General features: G+C 47.5%; 2 protein-coding genes across 2 annotated transcripts; one reads left to right on the top strand and one right to left on the bottom strand.

Annotated features, from left to right (window-relative positions):
- Positions 1-753: 753 nt before the first annotated feature.
- On the top strand, positions 754-12,992 carry LOC135236808 (guanylate cyclase soluble subunit beta-2-like). The gene is made up of 16 exons (XM_064303337.1): positions 754-1,771; positions 2,165-2,238; positions 2,576-2,670; positions 2,942-3,102; positions 3,430-3,529; positions 3,718-3,941; positions 4,213-4,327; positions 5,273-5,376; positions 5,773-5,989; positions 7,939-8,259; positions 8,782-8,930; positions 9,655-9,801; positions 10,243-10,397; positions 10,772-10,989; positions 11,225-11,473; positions 12,244-12,992. Exons 1-16 carry the CDS (start codon positions 1,769-1,771, stop codon positions 12,645-12,647), a joined length of 2,736 nt encoding a protein of 911 aa, XP_064159407.1. The 5' UTR covers positions 754-1,768; the 3' UTR covers positions 12,648-12,992.
- A 551-nt stretch (positions 12,993-13,543) lies between these two features.
- On the bottom strand, positions 13,544-16,116 carry LOC135236807 (uncharacterized). The gene is made up of 3 exons (XM_064303336.1): positions 15,181-16,116; positions 14,748-15,024; positions 13,544-14,384 (listed from the first exon to the last, which is right to left on the bottom strand). The coding sequence occupies exons 1-3, from the start codon at positions 15,419-15,421 to the stop codon at positions 14,255-14,257; spliced, it is 648 nt and encodes a 215-aa protein (XP_064159406.1). The 5' UTR covers positions 15,422-16,116; the 3' UTR covers positions 13,544-14,254.
- Positions 16,117-22,342: the final 6,226 nt, after the last annotated feature.

Raw genomic sequence — 22,342 nt, 5'->3', positions numbered from 1 at the left:
GTAATGTAATGATAAAAGTACACTAAATACAGTATGTATGTAGCTATCCATATTAGCAAATATGTTACATTACATTACATTACATTACGTTACACAAATATGTAACTCAAAAGAGTCAGTAATAAAGATGAAAAATGTCTATCTGACAAAATTCTGAAGTTACCTACTACAGGAAGTATTACAGACAAGTCGCCTAACTTACTGAATTCAACACCAAGGGGCCAGAACAGACAGACTGGGAAGTACAGGCTCAGAAAGAGGGAGGAGCCAGATGTCCTAAAGTTGCAGAACAAAAGGGGTCTGGCTAGTGTTTATAGACATGATTTTTTTCTGAGATTTTCCATCTAACTGATGACGTCATTCAGGCAGACTGAGGTGCGTATGGAGACCTGCAGGTCAGGTGGTGGGAAGGAAGAAGAGTTGAGCGTCGTCCACACTGCACCAACATAACAAGCGATGTGCAGAAAGGAGATAAATTTGGTGGAGAGAGAGAAGAGGAGGGCACAGGCCACAGAGGGGGCACTGCAGAAGGGGAAGACAGGACTATGCAGCGGTCAACAGGGTCAAATGGGTTGGAAAGAATCACCCTAAATCTGATTGGCTACGCAAACCCTTGCACTAAATCAGATTGGCTGCACAATCTCTTGAATTCCCTACCCACTTTGTCACTCCAAGAGAGAACTGAGTTCTAAGTTGAGCTGTCTGGTTAAATAAAAATAAAATAAAAGAAAAAAAGAAAAAATACGAGCAGATGTAAGATCCGAGCCCTGCGATGGATTGGCGGCCGGTCCAGGGTGTATTCCTACCTCCCGCCCAATGCATGCTGGAATAGGCTCCAGTCCGCCGGCGATCCTGACCAGGAATAAGCGAGTTAGATAATGGATGAATGGATGGATGGATAGATGAAGGATTAGACACATTTAACTTTCTTATCCAGTTCCGCAGTGTAACAGCAAATACAACTCTGTCTGGATTAAGAATAATGTAGTTCTCGAAACTGTACGTAAGTATCGTGGAAAAATTATTTATTTATGTATTTATTTACTTACCACATTCATGGTAAGTAAATAAACTTTGATTTACGCACAGAAATGTGCACTATTGAGCGTCACATACAGAACCATTCAAAATGTGTAATCCCCGGGGATTATTTTACATTTCTTTCAGGGTCAGCGTCAATGACGATTTGCAAGTTTTCAGTGAATCTGGTGAATAGTGATGTTCCACAGGGAAGCCGTTTCGTATCATTAATTAATAAAACAAATAAACATTTTATGATTTAAGGCTAAATGTTGTTCAGTAAGGTATACGTACATACGAAGAAATAAAAAAAATCTGGATTTTAGCAGACAACACGCAGCAAGACTTCCTCATCCTGTTTCACGCTTCCGAAATTGTTTCAGCACTTCAGACGCCTGGACAGCGGAACGGACAGAGGAGTGATATTCTGCAGCATCGCTACAAATCAGCAGGCATTATTTCAAACCGATGTTGATAGATGTTTTTCTCATTTGCCAAAAAGAGTAAGCTTATGATTTCACTGCTGTTGAAATAAGATGGGTTATGGCAGTACATCCATTGTGTTTTTGCTTTCAACAGCGAGTGGTGTGAGACATGCATTAGTGTTCATAAGCCCCGCGGAGTGGTGCATGTTGTTTTCTAAAGTCTTACTTTAGTATAAAAAATAAAAAATAAAAAATAAGAAGCAAAGATTTGCTGTCCACCCACCGGATTACCTCATGTAACAGGTGGGGATACACGAGTCCAAATGGTAAGTCTATGTTGAAATGTATACTATAATTTAGCCCAAAATTTGTTCAGGACCTTCTTTTTCTTGCATTTACAATGTTTTTAAACTACGTATTTGTTCAAGGTAATCACAAATTTAGTAAACGTAGGTACCAATGTTTTTAAAATACTTAGAAATGAAGGTATAGTCGTGTAGTACTGGATCTGTCAAAATGGGAGAAAAATATTTTGTTAAAATATACTTCTACTAAAATTTTTTATTGCTACTACTAGCAGTGGTAGTCGTAATGAATAATAATAATAATAAGAAGAAGAAGAAGAAGAAGAAGAAGAAGGATGACATAATGAACAATTAAAAAAAAATTAAAACAGCATTCAATGTAAACGATGATGTAATTTCTGTATTTTTCTGTAGTACGGATTTATTAACACGTGCTTGAAGTCTATGGTTATTGAAAAATTCGGAGAGGAGACGTGGGAAAAACTCAGGTAATGTTATTCACATCACCCGGTTGTCGCCTATAAATTAATCTGAGCAATAATCCTCCCACATCTCTCAGCCCATATGCACCCTACATATACATTTAGTTTTATACAACAGGCGTGTAATTACCTCGCCATGTAAGAGATTACTGTGTGGTCTAAGTGGTGTCTAATGCAGCAGCCTGTCTATGATAGATAAAATAAAACTTTCAATGGCCCTTTCATCTGCTGACATAGCAAAATGTACCATCGTTTTGTAAAACGTGTGCAAGCCTACCAAATTGTATGTCAAATTCCACAAACATCCACAAATGTCTGCAGGTAAACGTTTATTTACCTGCAGAACAGAGGCAGGGGTTCAGGACACCTTCATGACATTTGAGGTCTACGGAGATGACATCACCATGCGACTGGTGGCAGAGGCTTGCAAGCTGCTGGGTAGGCTGGTCAGCACGTGCAGCCAATATTATCTATCGGAAAAGTTTGAATGCCTTAAGAATCAAGAAAGGCTTTCAATCATTACAAATAATGTGACAAAGCAATCTATTGAATCTATAGAATCTATCTATCTATCTATCTATCTATCTGTCTGTCTGTCTGTCTGTCTGTCTGTCTATCTATCTATCTATCTATCTATCTACCTACCTACCTACCTACACTGTACTCTATCACACTTTGCCATGTTAAACTACTCTATTGCTATGTGAAGATGTCGAGCCAGAAGTGGTGCTAAGACAGTTTGGGGAATACTTCTTTGAGTTCTGCAAACAATCCGGGTACGACCACATGCTGAGGACGCTGGGAGGGAACCTGTATGAGTTTATAGAGAACCTGGACGCATTACACAGCTACCTCTCCCTGTCCTACAAGGTACGCCTCTGGAGTCCCCATCTGTACAAAAAAACTTTCAGAGTTAAATCAACACTTACAGTGTACTTACAGTATGTACTGGACTCATGTTAGAGTTTAATTAACACTGGATGTTTCACTGTGTGCTTACGTTTCAATGAGAATTGAAGGTTTCAATGAAATCTTGTGAGAATTTAAATGATTCAGTTTTCCTCCAACTGGCAGGGGAAATCATGTAATAGAGGTTCTGTGCTTATACGTGTTTGGTCGCATGCATATATACTTCCTACATTGTATTTGTGTACTTTAAGCTGAAATGAGAAGCTAATCTGAATGGCTTCGTTGCAGGAGATGAACGCACCTTCGTTCCGTGTGGAGAAGAGCAGCGATGGCAGCATGGTCCTGCACTACTACTCTATTCGACGCGGCCTCTGCCACATCGTCCCCGGTGAGAACGTCCCCCTGTGGGTTGACATCAGTGAGAGCCACCGCATCAAATCTGAATTATGGACTTAAAATTCATCAAATATGACGATGCATGTGGACTGCCATGTTCTGTGGAATCGCTATATTAGTGTAAATCAGATAAACGTTATCTTGTGAGTGTGTTGTGTCTGCCCATTCTGATTTCTGCAGGTATTATTGGGGCTGTTGCAAAAGACTTCTTCAGAATCCAGATAAAAATGGAAATTGTTAACCAAATGGAAGAAGCAGGCTGGACAGGGAAGAAGGAACATATAGTGTTCCTCGTGACTCAGGAGCCAGTCTTTTCAAACAAGGCGCGCAGCAATAGCAAAAACTCACAGACAAAGCCACGCATGTCCAGTACTCCAGTCAAGGCAAAGCTCACAAACAAACAGGTGACCACTTCCTTTAAAAAAGTGCTATGATATGCTGAACAAATTTTAACCCCAAACCACTCACATTCTTACAGAGATGTTGTATAATTGCTACATGATTGCTAGATAATGGTAAATAATGTTTCTTTGCCAATTTTCTGTCTGCAATGCTATTTCTGCAAATAATAAATAAAGAGCAGGCAGTTGTGCATCACAGTCTCTGTGGGACAGACAGAATGGCATACACTAGCATGCCCTTTGACCCTGTGGTGTTCCCCGTCTCCCTAACCAGGCAGGAGCAGAGTGTGCGGAGGGGAACGGGCTGACTGCAAGGTGTCCCGCACACAGGTGGCCCACGCGGAGCAGCCCCTGGGAGATGGTGCGGGGATTGGTCCATCTGGGAAAGGGTATGAAGACCAGAGACCCACACACATTGATGGCTGGGATTAGCAGCGATGCCTGGGATTAGCTGCTGCCCTGTACAGTGATTGCTGGGATTAGATGGCTGGGATTAGCAGCTGTCCTGTACAGAGATGGCTGGGATTAGCAGCTGCCCTGTACAGCGATGGTTGGGATTAGCTGCTGCCCTGTACAGCGATGGTTGGGATTAGCTGCTGCCCTGTACAGATGGGATTAGTGTCTGCCCTGTACAGAGATGGCTGGGATTAGTGTCTGCCCTGTACAGCGATGGCTGGGATTAGTGGCTGCCCTGTACAGCGATGACTGGGATTAGCAGCTGCCCTGTACAGCGATGGCTGGGATTAGTGACTGCCCTGTATAGCGATGGCCACTTTTAGCTGTGATCTAAACCAGTAGTTTCCAAACCTTCTGGCTCATGACAAATATTTTATGAGTCACTTAATTCTTTGTCTCCCCACATCTTAAACTTTAATTATGTTCAATTGTCATGTTCAAATACAGAATTATAAGGTCTTAACTATAAGGTTTTAACAACGGTAAAACCAACAGCATGTACAATGTAACTGATACAATGGATCTTATACGTATGATGTGTAATCTGCCCTTAATTATTGCAGTGTATGTTGTGCAGATGATGTTTAATAAGACTGACCCACCTCAGCAGCTCCATGGCCCACTGGGTCTTGTCTCTTGGGCCCCAGGGATCTAAAACTTCTACCCTACCTGCAGCTGGCTTCTCACACTGGTGGCACTAGTCTGTTTCCAAGACACCTGCAAACCAGTGATGCCCTACATTGCCCAACCTTTGAACTTTGAGCTTCTGCAGAAGGACACATCAGGGGAAGATGTGTGAAGAATAAACGCTCCATCGCTGCCCTGTAACGCATGTGCGTATGAGCTGCTGCTGGGATTAACCTCTTTTCTCTTCTCAGGGAAACTCCTGAGGGGCTTTGAGCCTGTTTACCCAGAAGCCCTGTGCATCGATCTGAAGACATTCTGCAACTCCTTCCCCTTCCACGTCGTCTTCGATCAGGAAGTTAGCCCGTCTTCCTCTTCTGAACACTAAAGATGAAACATCCATTCAGATTAAACTTCACTAGTGTCTCACTAAAGATGGAACATCCATTCAGATTAAACTTCACTAGTGTCTCACTAAAGATGGAACATCCATTCAGATTAAATTTCACTAGTGTCTCACTAAAGATGAAACATCCATTCAGATTAAATTTCATAGTCTCTCACTGAAGATGAAACATCCATTCAGATTAAACTTCACTAGTGTCTCACTAAAGATGGAACATCCATTCAGATTAAATTTCATAGTCTCTCACTGAAGATGAAACATCCATTCAGATTAAACTTCACTAGTGTCTCACTGAAAAGAAAGTGATACCCTGCTGATGCCCTGCGGTCCCCTGCTATTCCCATGCAGCTGCGGGTCAGACAGGCAGGGGTGAACATTCAGAAGATCGTCCCGGGCCTGCAGACCATGCGGATCCGTCTGGACCAGTACTTCAGCATCGTGCAGCCCGAGGTCCCCTTCACCATCCCCAGCATCCGCATGTTCATCAACAGCCATTTTGTGCTGCGGACCCGCAGAGACACCATGCCCCAGGACTGGAGAGACCGGCCCATGCTGGAGCTGCGAGGTGGGACAGAGAGAGAGAGAGAGAGAGAGAGAGAGAGAGACAGAGACAGAGACAGAGAGAGAGAGAGATAGAGACAGACAGAGAGAGAGAGAGAGAGAGAGACAGACAGAGAGAGAGAGAGAGACAGAGAGAGAGAGAGAGAGAGAGAGACAGACAGAGAGAGAGAGAGACAAACCCATACTAGAGATGTGACTCTCTCTCTCGCTGCAGGGCAGATGGTGTGGATGTGACTCTCTCTCTTGCTGCAGGGCAGATGGTGTGGATGTGACTCTTTCTCTCTCTCGCTGCAGGGCAGATGGTATGGATGTGACTCTCTCTCTCTTGCTGCAGGGCAGATGGTGTGGATGTGACTCTCTCTCTCTCTCTCGCTGCAGGGCAGATGGTGTGGATGTGACTCTTTCTCTCTCTCGCTGCAGGGCAGATGGTGTGGATGTGACTCTCTCTCTTGCTGCAGGGCAGATGGTGTGGATGTGACTCTCTCTCTCGCTGCAGGGCAGATGGTGTGGATGTGACTCTCTCTTGCTGCAGGGCTGATGGTGTGGATGTGACTCTCTCTCGCTGCAGGGCTGATGGTGTGGATGTGACTCTCTCTCGCTGCAGGGCTGATGGTGTGGATGTGACTCTCTCTCGCTGCAGGGCAGATGGTGTGGATGTGACTCTCTCTCGCTGCAGGGCAGATGGTGTGGATGTGACTCTCTCTTGCTGCAGGGCAGATGGTGTGTATGTGACTCTCTCTCGCTGCAGGGCAGATGGTGTGGATGTGACTCTCTCTCGCTGCAGGGCAGATGGTGTGGATGTGACTCTCTCTCGCTGCAGGGCAGATGGTGTGGATGTGACTCTCTCTTGCTGCAGGGCAGATGGTGTGTATGTGACTCTCTCTTGCTGCAGGGCAGATGGTGTGGATGTGACTCTCTCTCACTGCAGGGCAGATGGTGTGGATGTGACTCTCTCTCTCTCTCTTGCTGCAGGGCAGATGGTGTGGATGTGACTCTCTCTCTCGCTGCAGGGAAGATGGTGTGGATGTGACTCTCTCTCTCTCTCTCGCTGCAGGGCAGATGGTGTGGATGGACACGCTGCAGTGCAGATGGTGTGGATGTGACTCTCTCTCTCTCTCGCTGCAGGGCAGATGGTGTGGATGTGACTCTCTCTCTCTCTTGCTGCAGGGCAGATGGTGTGGATGTGACTCTCTCTTGCTGCAGGGCACATGGTGTGGATGTGACTCTCTCTTGCTGCAGGGCAGATGGTGTGTATGTGACTCTCTCTCGCTGCAGGGCAGATGGTGTGGATGTGACTCTCTCTCACTGCAGGGCAGATGGTGTGGATGTGACTCTCTCTCTCTCTTGCTGCAGGGCAGATGGCGTGGATGTGACTCTCTCTCTCGCTGCAGGGAAGATGGTGTGGATGTGACTCTCTCTCTCTCTCGCTGCAGGGCAGATGGTGTGGATGGACACGCTGCAGTGCAGATGGTGTGGATGTGACTCTCTCTCTCTCTCGCTGCAGGGCAGATGGTGTGGATGTGACTCTCTCTCTCTCTTGCTGCAGGGCAGATGGTGTGGATGTGACTCTTTCGCTGCAAGGCAGATGGTGTGGATGTGACTCTCTCTCTCTCTTGCTGCAGGGCAGATGGTGTGGATGTGACTCTCTCGCTGCAGGGCAGATGGTGTGGATGTGACTCTCTCTCTCTCTTGCTGCAGGGCAGATGGTGTGGAAGTGACTCTCTCGCTGCAGGGCAGATGGTGTGGATGTGACTCTCTCTCTCGCTGCAGGGCAGATGGTGTGGATGTGACTCTCTCGCTGCAGGGCAGATGGTGTGGATGGATACGCTGCAGGGCAGATGGTGTGGATGTGACTCTCTCTCTCTCTTGCTGCAGGGCAGATGGTGTGGATGTGACTCTCTCTCTCTTGCTGCAGGGCAGATGGTGTGGATGTGACTCTCTCTCTCGCTGCAGGGCAGATGGTGTGGATGGACACGCTGCAGTGCATGCTGTACCAGGCCTCTCCTCTGCTGCGCAGCCTGCAGGAGCTGCAGGAGAGGCACATGCACATTTCAGACATCGCCCCGCATGATGTCACGCGTGACCTCATCCTGCTCAACCAGCAGCGGCTGGCTGAGATGGAGCTGTCCAATCAGCTGGAGCGCAAGAAGGAGGAGCTGCGGCACCTGTCCCAGCACCTGGAGCAGGAGAAGCAGAAGACCGAAACGCTGCTGTATGCCATGCTGCCCAAACACGTGGCCAACCAGCTGAAGGAGGGCAAGAGGGTGGAGGCAGGTGAGTGGATCAGGAAGAGGAGAGAGGAGATGAGAGATAAGGAGAGGAGGGAAGGAGAAGAGAGGACAAAAGGGGAGAGGAGGGGAGGAAGAGAGAGGACAAAAGGGGAGAGGAGGGGAGGAAGAGAGAGGAGAAGAGGAAGGGAGGAGGAGAGAGGAGAGGAGCAGAGGAGAGAGGAGAGGAGAGGAGGAGAGGAGGGGAGTGGAGCAGAGGAGAGGAAGAAAGGAGAAAGGAAAGGATGAGAGGAGAGGAGAGGACAGGAGAGGAGGAAAGAGGAGAGAGGAGAGGAGGAGGAGGTAATCTAGCTCACAGCAGGACAGGTGGCACAGAGCCATATCTAATGAAGCAGATTACCTCCAGATTATACTCACATTCAATTGATAAAATTTTATTTATAGTGCATATTACCTAATAATAATAATAATAATAATAATAATAATAATAAACTGTTTGATATTATTATTAATGGATGGTTTTGCACCTGTTTTAGTCTTAGATGTATGGATTTGTGTTCCCCTGCAGGAGAGTTTAAGGAGTGCACTATTCTCTTCAGTGATGTGGTGACGTTCACCAACATCTGCTCTGAATGCGAGCCCATCCAGATTGTCTTCATGCTCAACTCCATGTACCTGAAGTTTGACCGACTCACCACTGTGCACAATGTCTACAAGGTCTGAGAATGCATAAAATTTCATAAAATTCATGCATACGTGTGTATGTATTTGAACATTCATGTGTCTGTGTGGCTGTACCTGTGTCTGTGTGGTTGTACTGGTATCTGTGTGGTTGTACCAGTGTCTCTGTCATTGTACCGGTGTCTGTGTGGTTGTACCTGTGTCTGTGGTTGTACTTGTGTCTGTGTGGTTGTACCGGTGTCGGTATGGCTGTACCTGTGTCTGTGTGGCTGTACCTGTGTCTGTGTGGTTGTACCTGTGTCTGTGTGGTTGTACCGGTTTCGGTGTGGCTGTACCTGTGTCTGTGTGGTTGTACCGGTGTCTGTGTGGTTGTACCTGTGTCTGTGTGGTTGTACCTGTGTCTGTGTGGTTGTGCTGGTGTCTGTGTGGTTGTACCTGTGTCTGTGTGGTTGTACCGGTGTCTGGGTGGTTGTACCGGTGTCTGTGTGGTTGTGCCTGTCAATGTGCGGAACAGAATAGCCAGGTCATGTAGAGGAAGCAGAGACCCTAGGGACCCAGGGGCGTAGGTCCAGGGACAGAGGGCCATGGGCATAGGCCCAGGGGTGTAGACCCAGGCCTGATGCAGTGCTGGATCTTTTCTAGGTTGTAGTTTAATGATGAGTGCTAGGTACTGTAGGTTAATGGAGAGGGCATGTGGGCTGAATGACCTGTTTTCATCATTATGTGATGTAATACCCTTATGTTCTTGCCTGATGCACAGGTGGAGACCATCGGCGACGCCTACATGGTGGTGGGCGGAGTTCCCATCCCTGTTGCCAGCCATGCAGAGAGAGTGGCCAACTTCTCCCTGGGCATGATCATCGCTGCACGGGAGGTCACCAACCCAATAACAGGGCAGCCCATACAGGTGAGAGGATCAATCACAGGGCAGCCCATACAGGTGAGAGGACCAATCACAGGGCAGCCCATACAAGTGAGAGGATCAATCACAGGGCAGCCTATGCAGATGAGAGAGGACCAATATAGGGCCCGCTATTATGCTACACCTGATTTTACCAGATGCTCGGTTGTGTACATGGGTGTGATGTAAGAGTAATGCTGTGGTTAAGATGAAGTGTGACGAGATGATGGAGGAATGGGCCTGTATCTGCACACAAGCTGAAGTCGCAGTAACAGGAGTGACCTCATATGCACCTCTACCCTGAGGAAACGGCCAACCTGCAGCCTGGAAATGAAGTCCAGGGCCCGGCTGTTTTATCCAGCAAAACCCAGTTGAGGTAAATCCCATAATTCACAGTTGTGGTGGTGTTCTTTTTAAGGGTCCTGTTTGTCTGTGGTTGGGCCCTAGATCCGGGTTGGATTGCATTCTGGGCCGGTGTTGGCAGGGGTTGTGGGGGAGAAGATGCCGCGGTACTGTCTGTTTGGAGACACGGTGAACACGGCATCCCGCATGGAGAGCCATGGCTTGCCCAATAAGATCCACCTCAGCCCCAGTGTCTACCAGTAAGACTACACTTCCCATAACCCACCTCAGCCCCAGTGTCTACCAGTAAGACTACACTTCCCATAACCCACCTCAGCCCCAGTGTCGACTAGTAAGACTACACTTCCCATAACCCACCCCAGCGTCTTCCAGTAAGACTACACTTCCCACAATCCACCTCAGCCCTAGCATCGAATAGGAACCTTACACTTCTCATAACCCAGGGAAAATTTTTTCAAACTCAAGATGACAGCTCTTTTATCTGTCATTTTTCTGTGATGTGTTTATTGATCAGAATTAATTTGTTTGTTATTGCATTCATTCACTCACTTGCTCAGTCATCCACACTCTACCCTGGCCTCCTGTGTGTACGAGTCTTTGCTCCCTGTTGCAGGGCTCTGAAAGATAAGGGCTTCCGGCTGCAGGTTCGAGGGGAGATTGAAGTGAAGGGGAAGGGGAAGATGCTCACCTACTTCCTGGAAGGAAACCTGAGAGCCACAGAGGAGCAGATCATGGGCTGGTCTGGCAGGGAGCTGGACCCTGGGCCTGAGTCCGTCCGATCGCCCCCCACTAATAGTGCTCACAGGACCCTCTGCAAGCACAGGGCTCCAGGTCTGCTCTCACCCACATCCAGAACCCCCTCTATACCAACAGTTATGTCCACTAATGGGATATAGTAGCCTTCTGTCGGTTGGACCAGTAATCCATTGACTGTTCTGTACCCATAATGCATCCGTCACTCTGTGATGGCCCAATATGTTTTAACAGAATGGATTTACTGTTGGTCCAAAGCACGCCCCTGTTTGATTAAAGAGCTGTGCACTGATCCAGTCCACTTGTGTTCCAGCAGCCATAGACTCTGCCCTGCCCATGAAGTACGGAGACAGCCTGACGGGGACACACCCCACCAGCCTGCAGGCTGAACCCCAACATCCTGCCCAGAGTCTGTACCCCACCAGCCTGCAGGCTGAACCCCAACATCCTGCCCAGAGTCTGTACCCCACCAGCCTGCAGGCTGAACCCCAACATCCTGCCCAGAGTCTGTACCCCACCAGCCAGCAGCCTGAGCCCCAACATCCGACCCAGAGTCTGTCAGGTAAATGCCACCATCTGCCCCGCAAGGGACCTACCCCCCAGGCCATCTGCCCCCCAGGACTTCTGCCCCCCAGCCTCACACTGAGCAACGGCCTGCCCCAGAGTTTTTAAAAACGCTCCTGCTGATCCCTGATAATACTGAATGCATGTAACGGTTGCATGTCACTAAGCTCAAGGTACACTCACAGTAAGATGTTTTAGAGATGGTGGTGATTGTAAATAGTCAGTAACATGCAGAGCAGTAACAGAACAGCACAAACATGGGCAGCAGTGCTCAGCAGACACTGCAGGCCTGGCTGTGCATTGAGCACTAGGTCACTCCTCATAGACTTTACTGCAGAAGCCCCATTTGTTTTCAGATTTGTAACTGGTTTATAAATATATATATATATATATATATATATATATATATATATATATATATATATATATCCTTTATTTAACCAGGTAAAAGTCTCATTGAGATTAAAATCTCTTTTTCAAGAGTGACCTGGCCAAGAAAGCAGCATAAAAATTGTTACAACAATAACACAAGAATACAAACAGACAAATACAACTGTCATACAATACAAATAAGTGAACAATGTAATGTAATGTAATGTAACACAACATCCAGTTAAAATGCAAGGTCAAGGCCATAAACAGGTGCAGTTTTCTAAAACGATAACAAACAGTGAATGAGTGTCAGGACAGGGTGAGACTCATCTCCGGTGTAAAGGGCTTCAGGAGTTTGACTTGGTGATGTGAAAAGGGCCTGTCCATTCATTACAGGTAAGACACGGGACTCAGAGAGCTACGGGAGTCTCCATAGTGACGACCCATCGGTGGAGAACCCGTCAGCGATGAACCCGTCAGAGGAGAACCTTTCAGAGAAGAACCTGTCAGAGAAGAACCCATCAGAGGAGAACCCGTCAGAGGAGAACCCATCAGAGAAGAACCCATCAGAGAAGAACCCGTCAGAGAAGAACCTGTCAGAGAAGAACCCATCAGAGAAGAACCTGTCAGAGAAGAACCCGTCAGAGGAGAACCCATCAGAGAAGAACCTGTCAGAGGAGAACCCATCAGAGGAGAACCCCAGGCACCTGGAAGGAGGGACCCCTTCCCTAGCCAGAGCCAGAGAGCTGTCTGCTGCTGGAAACAAGCCCACCAGGACCAGGCTGTGTGTGCTGCTGTGAGCCACAATGGAGATGCCTGCCAGAGACCTGGAGGCTGAGGGTGTGCTGCTTTGCTTTTCATCTTTTCCCTGTTTTTCATTTATCCGCCATTAGCATGTATTGATCCAGGGGCCAATGTGAGTGTGTGGATCCATTGTCCAACGTGAGTGTGTGGATCCAGGGTCCAACGTGAGTGTGTGGATCCAGGGGCCAATGTGAGTGTGTGGATCCAGGGGTCAATGTGAGTGTGTGGATCCAGGGGCCAATGGGAGTGTGTGGATCCAGGGGCCAATGGGAGTGTGTGGATCCAGGGGCCAATGGGAGTGTGTGGATCCAGGAGCCAATGGGAGTGTGAGGATCCAGGGGCCAACAATACTTGCTACTTGCTACAGAAATATGTTTTTCCTCTTTTGTGAGATTAAAATTTGCAGTGTTATATCTTGCCAAGGGATAAACTGTTGTCTTGAATACAGAGTGAAATGTTGTTGGTTTGTTAAATTCTGCAACGGTACTCTGGCAGGTACCTGGTCTTTCTGGCTTTGGTAAAAAGAACAGTACTAACTCTGTATCTATTTAGAACAGTGCCAACTGCAAGTATTTAGAACAGTACTAACTCTACTGGTATTTAGAACAGTAGTAACTGCAGATATTTAGAACAGTACTAACTCTGCAGCTATTTTACAGAACTTCATAGTTTTACACACCCTGGATAAGGGTCTACTTTATCCAAATAAATCCTTGGATATTGATAGCTTTGTACAATGTATCTTTAACACTTATATTCTGCCAAAATTAATCTGTATACACCTGTGTTCAACATGTGTAAACCAATGTTGTTTATGTGCTTTCTAATGTATGTGAACAAAGTGATATAAAATGAAGACACCACTGATTTGAATTGAAATAATGACAAACTATTGGCTGAAGCAGTTATAATACATGACATGACTTTACTTATCTATGTGCAATATAGTAATATATACTCTCTTTTTATTTTTTATTTTTTACATAGAACACATTATTATACTATTAAACAGAGATAAAGAAGTCTGAACCAGAGCAGAAACTTTGAATTGCTTTACAAAAATATTTTTTTTGTTTTACAGGAAATGACACAAGTAGTGTTATACTCTCACTTTTTACACATTTAAACAGAAAAAACAACGTTACACGTGTGGAAATAAAGACAGCATTCTGATGTCACACAGACACACGTGAGTCCAGCAGAACATACTCTGAGTGGGAAGGACAGAAAAAGTAAATAAATAATGATGCTGATTTTGCTTTGGTTTCATCAGCTGAAACCGAAACCAAAGTGTTGCTAACGGCCGTCACCTGCAGCCTCTTCCGAACTGGAGTCAGATTGATGCTGTGGGGGAGACATCTGATCCGGGGGCGGGGGGGTGGGGGGGGGGCAGCCTCGGAGCACGACACACAGATGGATCACTCTACCTGGATGGATGCTGGAAACTGAACCTGTAACAGGAGTCTCTGGGGCCAGGCCTGAGCGATAAAATCAGCTGCCTGATTCGCCTGCTGAACAATACAGGAGACAGCTCTGACCTGGATCCTGCAGGATATCTGCTTCTCTTTCCCTCCGCTCATCTCCTGACACACTCCTCTGCGCATCATGAGTCCTTCTCTACAATCACGCCCAGGTCATACGTGTTCCTGTCCGGCCTGTGATTGGCCAGGAATGGCCGGTTAGTGTATATGTCTTCCACAGGGAGGAGGAACGTGACCGTTTTGACTTTAGCCCTGTAAAAGCCAGAGATAGCGTCTGAAAAGCACTTACAGATTTCGCTAATTCGCATAATTCAATACCACACATTGTTACCCTCTGAAATCTCCCCCCCCCCCCTCCCCCCCAGGTGTGACGCTGTTATTGCACCCCAGTAGCCTATACTGTAAACTTGACTGGATAAAAGAAGCCCTGGATATATTTTGGGCACCCAATGCAATAAATTTGATGAGTGCATCTTGGTCATCACTGAAAACTTAATGTAGATGATGTAAACAATCTTATATTTCAAGCACATTAGTGGCAAACAATAATTAGGCAAACACGACTTTAAATATGACAAAACGATCTCAGTGCAAAAACTTCCAAAGAACACGCACCTGTTTTTGTGCACGTATTCTTGGAGGGACCGTCTGTTGGTTAGTTTCTCCTTGGGGGAAATGCTGCTGTCGTCCCGGGAAGCGGGATCCAGCAGGGCCGGCGCATTACCACGATTTTCCTCCTGAAGTGTGGTCCAGTCACTGTAATGTCCGTCCACAGTGTCGCGTGCCTCCACACCCGCATTGTCCAGTCCGCACGTCAATTTCTCGCTCTTCCGGTTGACTGTCCTCATGTTAGGGGAGATGGAATATCTCCGCACCGTCATTATGATGTTCTCTGCGAAGTGAATATTGATGTATTAAGACACAAAGGTTTGCATAACGACAACTTGCAAACAAAATAATAGAGAACACCCAAATATCTAAGGAATTTAAAAATATATCAACTTTGGTTATAACGGTAAAATATCCTGTTTTCGCAGTGCGGTATTACCCTTGTATTGTCTTTCCAGCGTGGGTGCAGACGCATTTCGTCTTAAATTAGCGTGGGAAGGGGTTTCTTCCGCCGCGTGTCTGTGTGGGAATGCGGGCGGTACCGAGCTTGGCCCCACAGTCTCGCGCCCCGACGGCGGCAGTTCCAACTCCCCGCGCAGCGCCTTATTCTCCGACTCCAGCTTTTTGATCTCGTTCCGCATTTCCATGATCACCCGAGCCAGACCCCGGCCGCTACCCATCGCGCCGAAATTCCCCGTTTCTGCGAATGAGGTCCATTCATCGATGCGAGGGGAGCTCGCTCGGCTTTGGTTTTAACAGGCGGCCCTCTCCGTCTCTCAATCACAGCCGGGATCTTGTCCGAGGAGATTACGCCGCCTTTCACCACTTATACAGCTGAGGAGGTTCAGCTGATCGACAGTCAGGACGCGGCTCATGTTTTATTGATCCGCACACGCGTCGTATTACAGGAAAAGCATTGTGAATGAACTAGGGACGGAGAGGTAAAAATCCACGTCTGGAACAGACCCGAGGATGGGCATTTAAAAAAGACCTGGGATGCAGCTTGATTCGATTTGTTTTTTTGATTCCTCGTGAAAAGGGCAATTAAGTTTTCATCAAACTCCCGATTAGCTCGGATAAGGCCGGAGGTCATCTAGCCCCAGTGAGTAAGCTATCCCCGTCCCACCCACAGCGCCTGAAATATTTATCGGCTCTGTCAACGTAAAGCCTCGGTGAAGTTATGGGAGACATAAAGACTCGTCACTAACATTGTTCCAGTTATTCTATGTTTACATGGAAATAAAAACGTCTGCACCCCATTCGCATTGCGATGTCCTGTAAGTGAAATGGCTCTAAAAGCAAACAGGTGAACAGACCTGCATAGGCCCACATGTCACCTGAGAGAACCAACAGAAAGGTAACACCTTCCTCGGGTCAAACGCGTTTACCGTTTAAAAAAATAATAATTAAATTAATTTTTATGTTTTTTCTTTTTTTTAAGAAAACAGTCTGTCGAAATACGATTGTAATAATATGTTTAAACAGGGACGGAATTTCCTTCTATTTCAAACAAATCCAGTGTCTATTTGGGCCAGTTTCTGATTGGAAGTGCTTTTTCATTTGGAGACGTCCAGAATATCCAAATTGAATTAGACCAGTGGTCTCCAACCCTGGTCCTGGAGAGCTTCAGGGTCTGCTGGTTTTTGTTTTCACCTTAAAATCAGCACCCAATTGAGATCCAAGACTTGAGTTGAGTTAACCGTGTAATCAACTGCTCTAATTGATTCATGAAGTGCAGGCTCACTATGAAAACTAGCAGACCCTGTAGCTCTCCAGGACCAGGGCTGGAGACGACTGAATTAGACAGATCAAATGTGGGTGATGGAAGATAGAAGGAGGTATGGTAACGATTTGATCATTTAAATCAACTGTGATTGGAAAGCAAGAGTTTAAAACAGTGAATCTGAAAAATTGTTTCAACATGACGCACTTTAAAATAAATGCAGTACATTATTTCGTTTTAAACAGGTCGAGTGACTGGCTGACTGCCAGCTTGTTTCTATGGGTTGTTAGTAGCGTCTGAGGCTTAAAACGAGCTGAGAATTTGATCGTGAGAAGACACTCCTAATCCTCGCGACTCATAATTAATTAAATGAGCCAAAACTTGTCACCAGTTGTAAGATCGGAAATGAACCAGAATAATCAACTATTTATATGCAGCATTAAATTGTTTGTAGGTACTTTAACAACTATATTACCTAAAAGCTAATAAAGCATTAAAACGCTCAGTTATGAACTCTAAGGGTTCATAACTGAGGTCAGGGTCAGTATTAAACAGCACCATTACCAGGGTCAGTATTAAACAGCACCATTACCAGGGTCAGTATTAAACAGCACCATTACCAGGGTCAGTATTAAACAGCACCATTACCAGGGTCAGTATTAAACAGCACCATTACCAGGGTCAGTATTAAACAGCACCATTACCAGCGTCAGTATTAAACAGCACCATTACCAGGGTCAGTATTAAACAGCACCATTACCAGGGTCAGTATTAAACAGCACCATTACCAGGGTCAGTATTAAACAGCACCATTACCAGGTCAGTATTAAACAGCACCATTACCAGGGTCAGTATTAAACAGCACCATTACCAGGGTCAGTATTAAACAGCACCATTACCAGGGTCAGTATTAAACAGCACCATTACCAGCGTCAGTATTAAACAGCACCATTACCAGGGTCAGTATTAAACAGCACCATTACCAGCGTCAGTATTAAACAGCACCAATACCAGGGTCAGTATTAAACAGCACCATTACCAGCATCAGTATTAAACAGCACCATTACCAGGGTCAGTATTAAACAGCACCATTACCAGGGTCAGTATTAAACAGCACCATTACCAGGGTCAGTATTAAACAGCACCATTACCAGCATCAGTATTAAACAGCACCATTACCAGCGTCAGTATTAAACAGCACCATACGGGTCAGTCTAAACACACCATCCAGGGTCAGTATTAAACAGCACCATACCAGGTCAGTATTAAACAGCACCAAATACCAGGGTCAGTATTAACAGCACATACCGGTCGTATAAACAGCACCATTACCAGGGTCAGTATTAAACAGCACCATTACCAGCGTCAGTATTAAACAGCACCATTACCAGGGTCAGTATTAAACAGCACCATTACCAGCGTCAGTATTAAACAGCACCATTACCAGCGTCAGTATTAAACAGCACCATTACCAGCGTCAGTATTAAACAGCACCATTACCAGGGTCAGTATTAAACAGCACCATTACCAGGGTCAGTATTAAACAGCACCATTACCAGCGTCAGTATTAAACAGCACCATTACCAGCGTCAGTATTAAACAGCACCAATACCAGGGTCAGTCTTAAACAGCACCATTACCAGCGTCAGTATTAAACAGCACCATTACCAGCGTCAGTATTAAACAGCACCATTACCAGCGTCAGTATTAAACAGCACCATTACCAGGGTCAGTATTAAACAGCACCATTACCTAGATCTATATAAAAAGATGGTTGAGACTATTAGGAAATAATCTCACAATTTATTTATTAGATTTTTTGCTTCTTAAAAGTCAGCCGGTGAATGTGCAATGCGTTCTCACTCAGACCGCACAGATAACCAATAAAAAACCTTGCAGAGGAGTTTATCATTTACATTGCTTGTCCAGTAAAGCGGCTCTTTGAACATGAACGCCAGCTCTGCCTGAAGCAGGGGTCAGGGGTCAAGCTCGATGATTACAGGATGCGGTGGGAAAATTAAGATTAAAAAAATCAAACGGCGCTTTTGATAAGAAGAGAAGAATGAACCTTGCAATAAACATCAAATAAAAGGGAAACACAATGGAGAAAATTACAGAAAATTACACTCATATACATACGCTCCACGTCCTGCCCTCTGAGAAAAATATAAAAGTTGTTTGGAAAAATATTGTAATGTGAACACAGTGTCCCTCCTTCAATAAAAAGCCTGGAAATCTCAGTGATAATGAAGCAGAACCCTAGCTCTGCCTTTAACTGTGTGAAGCACTGCACCACTGGAGCAGATCTATCTGCAAAACACGACTGCTCCTCCATATACAACATAAACAAATACATACAAATGCATGATAGCACTTAGATCTTAGAGAAGAAGCTCAAGACCCACAGGCATGAAACTGAGTAAACCCAAAAAACACCTGGATGGTGATTGAATACAAATAATGATATCTACAATACTATCATAACCTGAATATAAAATATTCTTTCTAAAACACATGTGGAAATGTGATATACATTTCCAAGGATGGTGAAACATATTGGCCATCCTTGACTTTGATTCAATCACATGCACAGACATACACACAAACACACATGTACAAACATGCACGTACACACACAGGAAATTGGCAGTGATTGAGTGGTTTGTAGTGGAATGGGGAGTTCGGTCCATCACAGGGGAGCTAGGGTGGAGAAGCTCTGTGGTCGGGACGAGCGAGAACCCTTCACCCGGACGGCAGGGAGTGCGAGTCTCCCTGCAGCAGAGCATTCACCCGGACGGCAGGGAGTGCGAGTCTCCCTGCAGCAGAGCATTCACCCGGACGGCAGGGAGTGCGAGTCTCCCTGCAGCAGAGCATTCACCCGGACGGCAGGGAGTGCGAGTCTCCCTGCAGCAGAGCATTCACCGGACGGCAGGGAGTGCGAGTCTCCCTGCAGCAGAGCATTCACCCGGACGGCAGGGAGTGCGAGTCTCCCTGCAGCAGAGCATTCACCCGGACGGCAGGGAGTGCGAGTCTCCCTGCAGCAGAGCATTCACCCGGACGGCAGGGAGTGCGAGTCTCCCTGCAGCAGAGCATTCACCCGGACGGCAGGGAGTGCAAGTCTCCCTGCAGCAGAGCATTCACCCGGACGGCAGGGAGTGCAAGTCTCCCTGCAGCAGAGCATTCACCCGGACGGCAGGGAGTGCGAGTTCCCTGCAGCAGAGCATTCACCCGGACGGCAGGGAGTGCGAGTCTCCCTGCAGCAGAGCATTCACCGGACGGCAGGGAGTGCAAGTCGCCCTGCAGCAGAGCATTCACCCGGACGGCAGGGAGTGCGAGTCTCCCTGCAGCAGAGCATTCACCCGGACGGCAGGGAGTGCAAGTCGCCCTGCAGCAGAGCATTCACCCGGACGGCAGGGAGTGCAAGTCGCCCTGCAGCAGAGCATTCACCCGGACGGCAGGGAGTGCAAGTCTCCCTGCAGCAGAGCATTCACCCGGACGGCAGGGAGTGCGAGCATTCACCCGGACGGCAGGGAGTGCGAGTCGCCCTGCAGCAGAGCATTCACCCGGACGGCAGGGAGTGCGAGCATTCACCCGGACGGCAGGGAGTGCGAGTCGCCCTGCAGCAGAGCATTCACCCGGATGGCAGGGAGTGCAAGTCTCCCTGCAGCCGAGCAGAGTGGTCGAGCTAGCATGTAGGGTTACATGCATGTGTGTATGTGTGTGTGTGTGTGTGAGTGCTGTATGTAGCGTGTGTGTGAGTGCTGTATATGTGTGTGTGTGTGAGTGCTGTATGTGTGTGTGCTATGTGTGTGTGAGTGCTGTATGTGTGTGCTATGTGTGTGTGAGTGCTGTATGTGTGTGTGTATGTAGGGTGTGTGTGTGCGCATGTGTGTGTCAGTGCTGTGTGTGTGTGTGTGCATGTGAGTGCTGTGTGAGTGCTATGTGTGTATGTGTGTGTGTGTGTGTGCTATGTGTGTGTGAGTGCTGTATGTGTGTGTGCATGTGAGTGCTGTGTGAGTATGTGAGTGCTATGTGTGTGTGTGCATGTGTGTGTGAGAGTGCTGTGTGTGTGTGTGTATGTAGTGTGTGTGTATGTAGCGTGTGTGTGTGTGTGTATGTAGCGTGTGTGTGTGAGATACATGAGCTCCTCTTCGTGGGAATGAAACCGAAGCAGCTCATCAGTGTGGCTCGGCTGCTGCTGGGGGGAGGATTCTGTGACACCCGCCCCCCCCCCCCCACTCAAGGCCACTTAGCCTGTTTTCATGCGGGCCACTACAGAGCAGGGCTTATCATGAATAAATGACGTGCGCTGAGCTGCGTCTGCCCTGCACCCAGTAATTATACCTCAGCTGGGACGCCCCCCTAACGCTCTGAATTATACCTCAGCTGGGACACCCCCCTAACGCTCTGAATTATACCTCAGCTGCCCCCCCCCCAACGCTCTGAATTATACCTCAGCTGCCCCCCCCCCAACGCTCTGAATTATACCTCAGCTGGGACACCCCCTAACGCTCTGAATTATACCTCAGCTGGGACGCCCCCTAACGCTCTGAATTATACCTCAGCTGCCCCCCCCCCCCCCCCCCCTCCTAACGCTCTGAATTATACCTCAGCTGGGACACCCCCCCCAACGCTCTGAATTATACTCAGCTGGGACCACCCCCCCCCAACGCTCTGAATTATACCTCAGCTGTCCCCCCCCCCCCAACGCTCTGAATTATACCTCAGCTGGGACGCCCCCCTAACGCTCTGAATTATACCTCAGCTGGGACGCCCCCCTAACGCTCTGAATTATACCTCAGCTGGGACACCCCCCTAACGCTCTGAATTATACCTCAGCTGGGACACCCCCCTAACGCTCTGAATTATACCTCAGCTGGGACGCCCCCTAACGCTCTGAATTATACCTCAGCTGGGACGCCCCCTAACGCTCTGAATTATACCTCAGCTGCCCCCCCCCCCCCAACGCTCTGAATTATACCTCAGCTGGGACGCTCCCCTAACGCTCTGAATTATACCTCAGCTGCCCCCCCCCCCCTTAACGCTCTGAATTATACCTCAGCTGGGACGCCCCCTAACGCTCTGAATTATACCTCAGCTGGGACGCCCCCTAACGCTCTGAATTATACCTCAGCTGGGACGCCCCCCTAACGCTCTGAATTATACCTCAGCTGCCCCCACCCCCCCCAACGCTCTGAATTATACCTCAGCTGGGACCCCCCCTAACGCTCTGAATTATACCTCAGCTGCCCCCCCCCCTTAACGCTCTGAATTATACCTCAGCTGGGACGCCCCCTAACGCTCTGAATTATACCTCAGCTGCCCCCCCCCCCTTAACGCTCTGAATTATACCTCAGCTGGGACGCCCCCCTAACGCTCTGAATTATACCTCAGCTGGGACGCTCCCTAACGCTCTGAATTATACCTCAGCTGCCCCCCCCCTTAACGCTCTGAATTATACCTCAGCTGGGACGCCCCCTAACGCTCTGAATTATACCTCAGCTGGGACGCCCCCTAATGCTCTGAATTATACCTCAGCTGGCCCCCCCCTTAACGCTCTGAATTATACCTCAGCTGGGACGCCCCCCTAATGCTCTGAATATACCTCAGCTGCCCCCCCCCCCAACGCTCTGAATTATACCTCAGCTGGAGAAACCCTGAGGAAAAACCCTGAGGAGAAACCCGTAAGAGAAACCCTGAGGAGAAACCTTGAGGAGAAACTCTGAGGAGAAACCCTGAGGAGAAACCCGGAGGAGAAACCCTGAGGAGAAACCCGTAAGAAACCCTGAGGAGAAACCCGTAAGAGAAACCCTGAGGAGAAACCCCGAGGAGAAACCCTGAGGAGAAACTCTGAGGAGAAACTCTGAGGAGAAACCGG

The sequence above is a fragment of the Anguilla rostrata genome, chromosome 12 (genome assembly GCF_018555375.3).
Source record: "Anguilla rostrata isolate EN2019 chromosome 12, ASM1855537v3, whole genome shotgun sequence".
Classification (NCBI taxonomy): domain Eukaryota; kingdom Metazoa; phylum Chordata; class Actinopteri; order Anguilliformes; family Anguillidae; genus Anguilla; species Anguilla rostrata.
Note: the sequence above shows the minus strand (reverse complement) of the source record. Positions and strands in the feature narration are given on the sequence as shown.

Excerpts from the sequence above, each read along its gene's own strand:
- LOC135236808 (XM_064303337.1), top strand. Across the intron at positions 3,530-3,717 it reads CCTCTGCCACATCGTCCCCG|GTATTATTGGGGCTGTTGCA; the intron begins GTGAGAACGTCC and ends TGATTTCTGCAG. Across the intron at positions 4,328-5,272 it reads ATTGGTCCATCTGGGAAAGG|GGAAACTCCTGAGGGGCTTT; the intron begins GTATGAAGACCA and ends TTCTCTTCTCAG.
- LOC135236807 (XM_064303336.1), bottom strand. The coding sequence starts at position 15,421 with ATGGGTAGCGGCCGGGGTCTGGCTCGGGTGATCATGGAAATGCGGAAC. Across the intron at positions 15,025-15,180 it reads GCTGGAAAGACAATACAAGG|AGAACATCATAATGACGGTG; the intron begins GTAATACCGCAC and ends TTCACTTCGCAG. Across the intron at positions 14,385-14,747 it reads GAATACGTGCACAAAAACAG|GGCTAAAGTCAAAACGGTCA; the intron begins GTGCGTGTTCTT and ends TGGCTTTTACAG.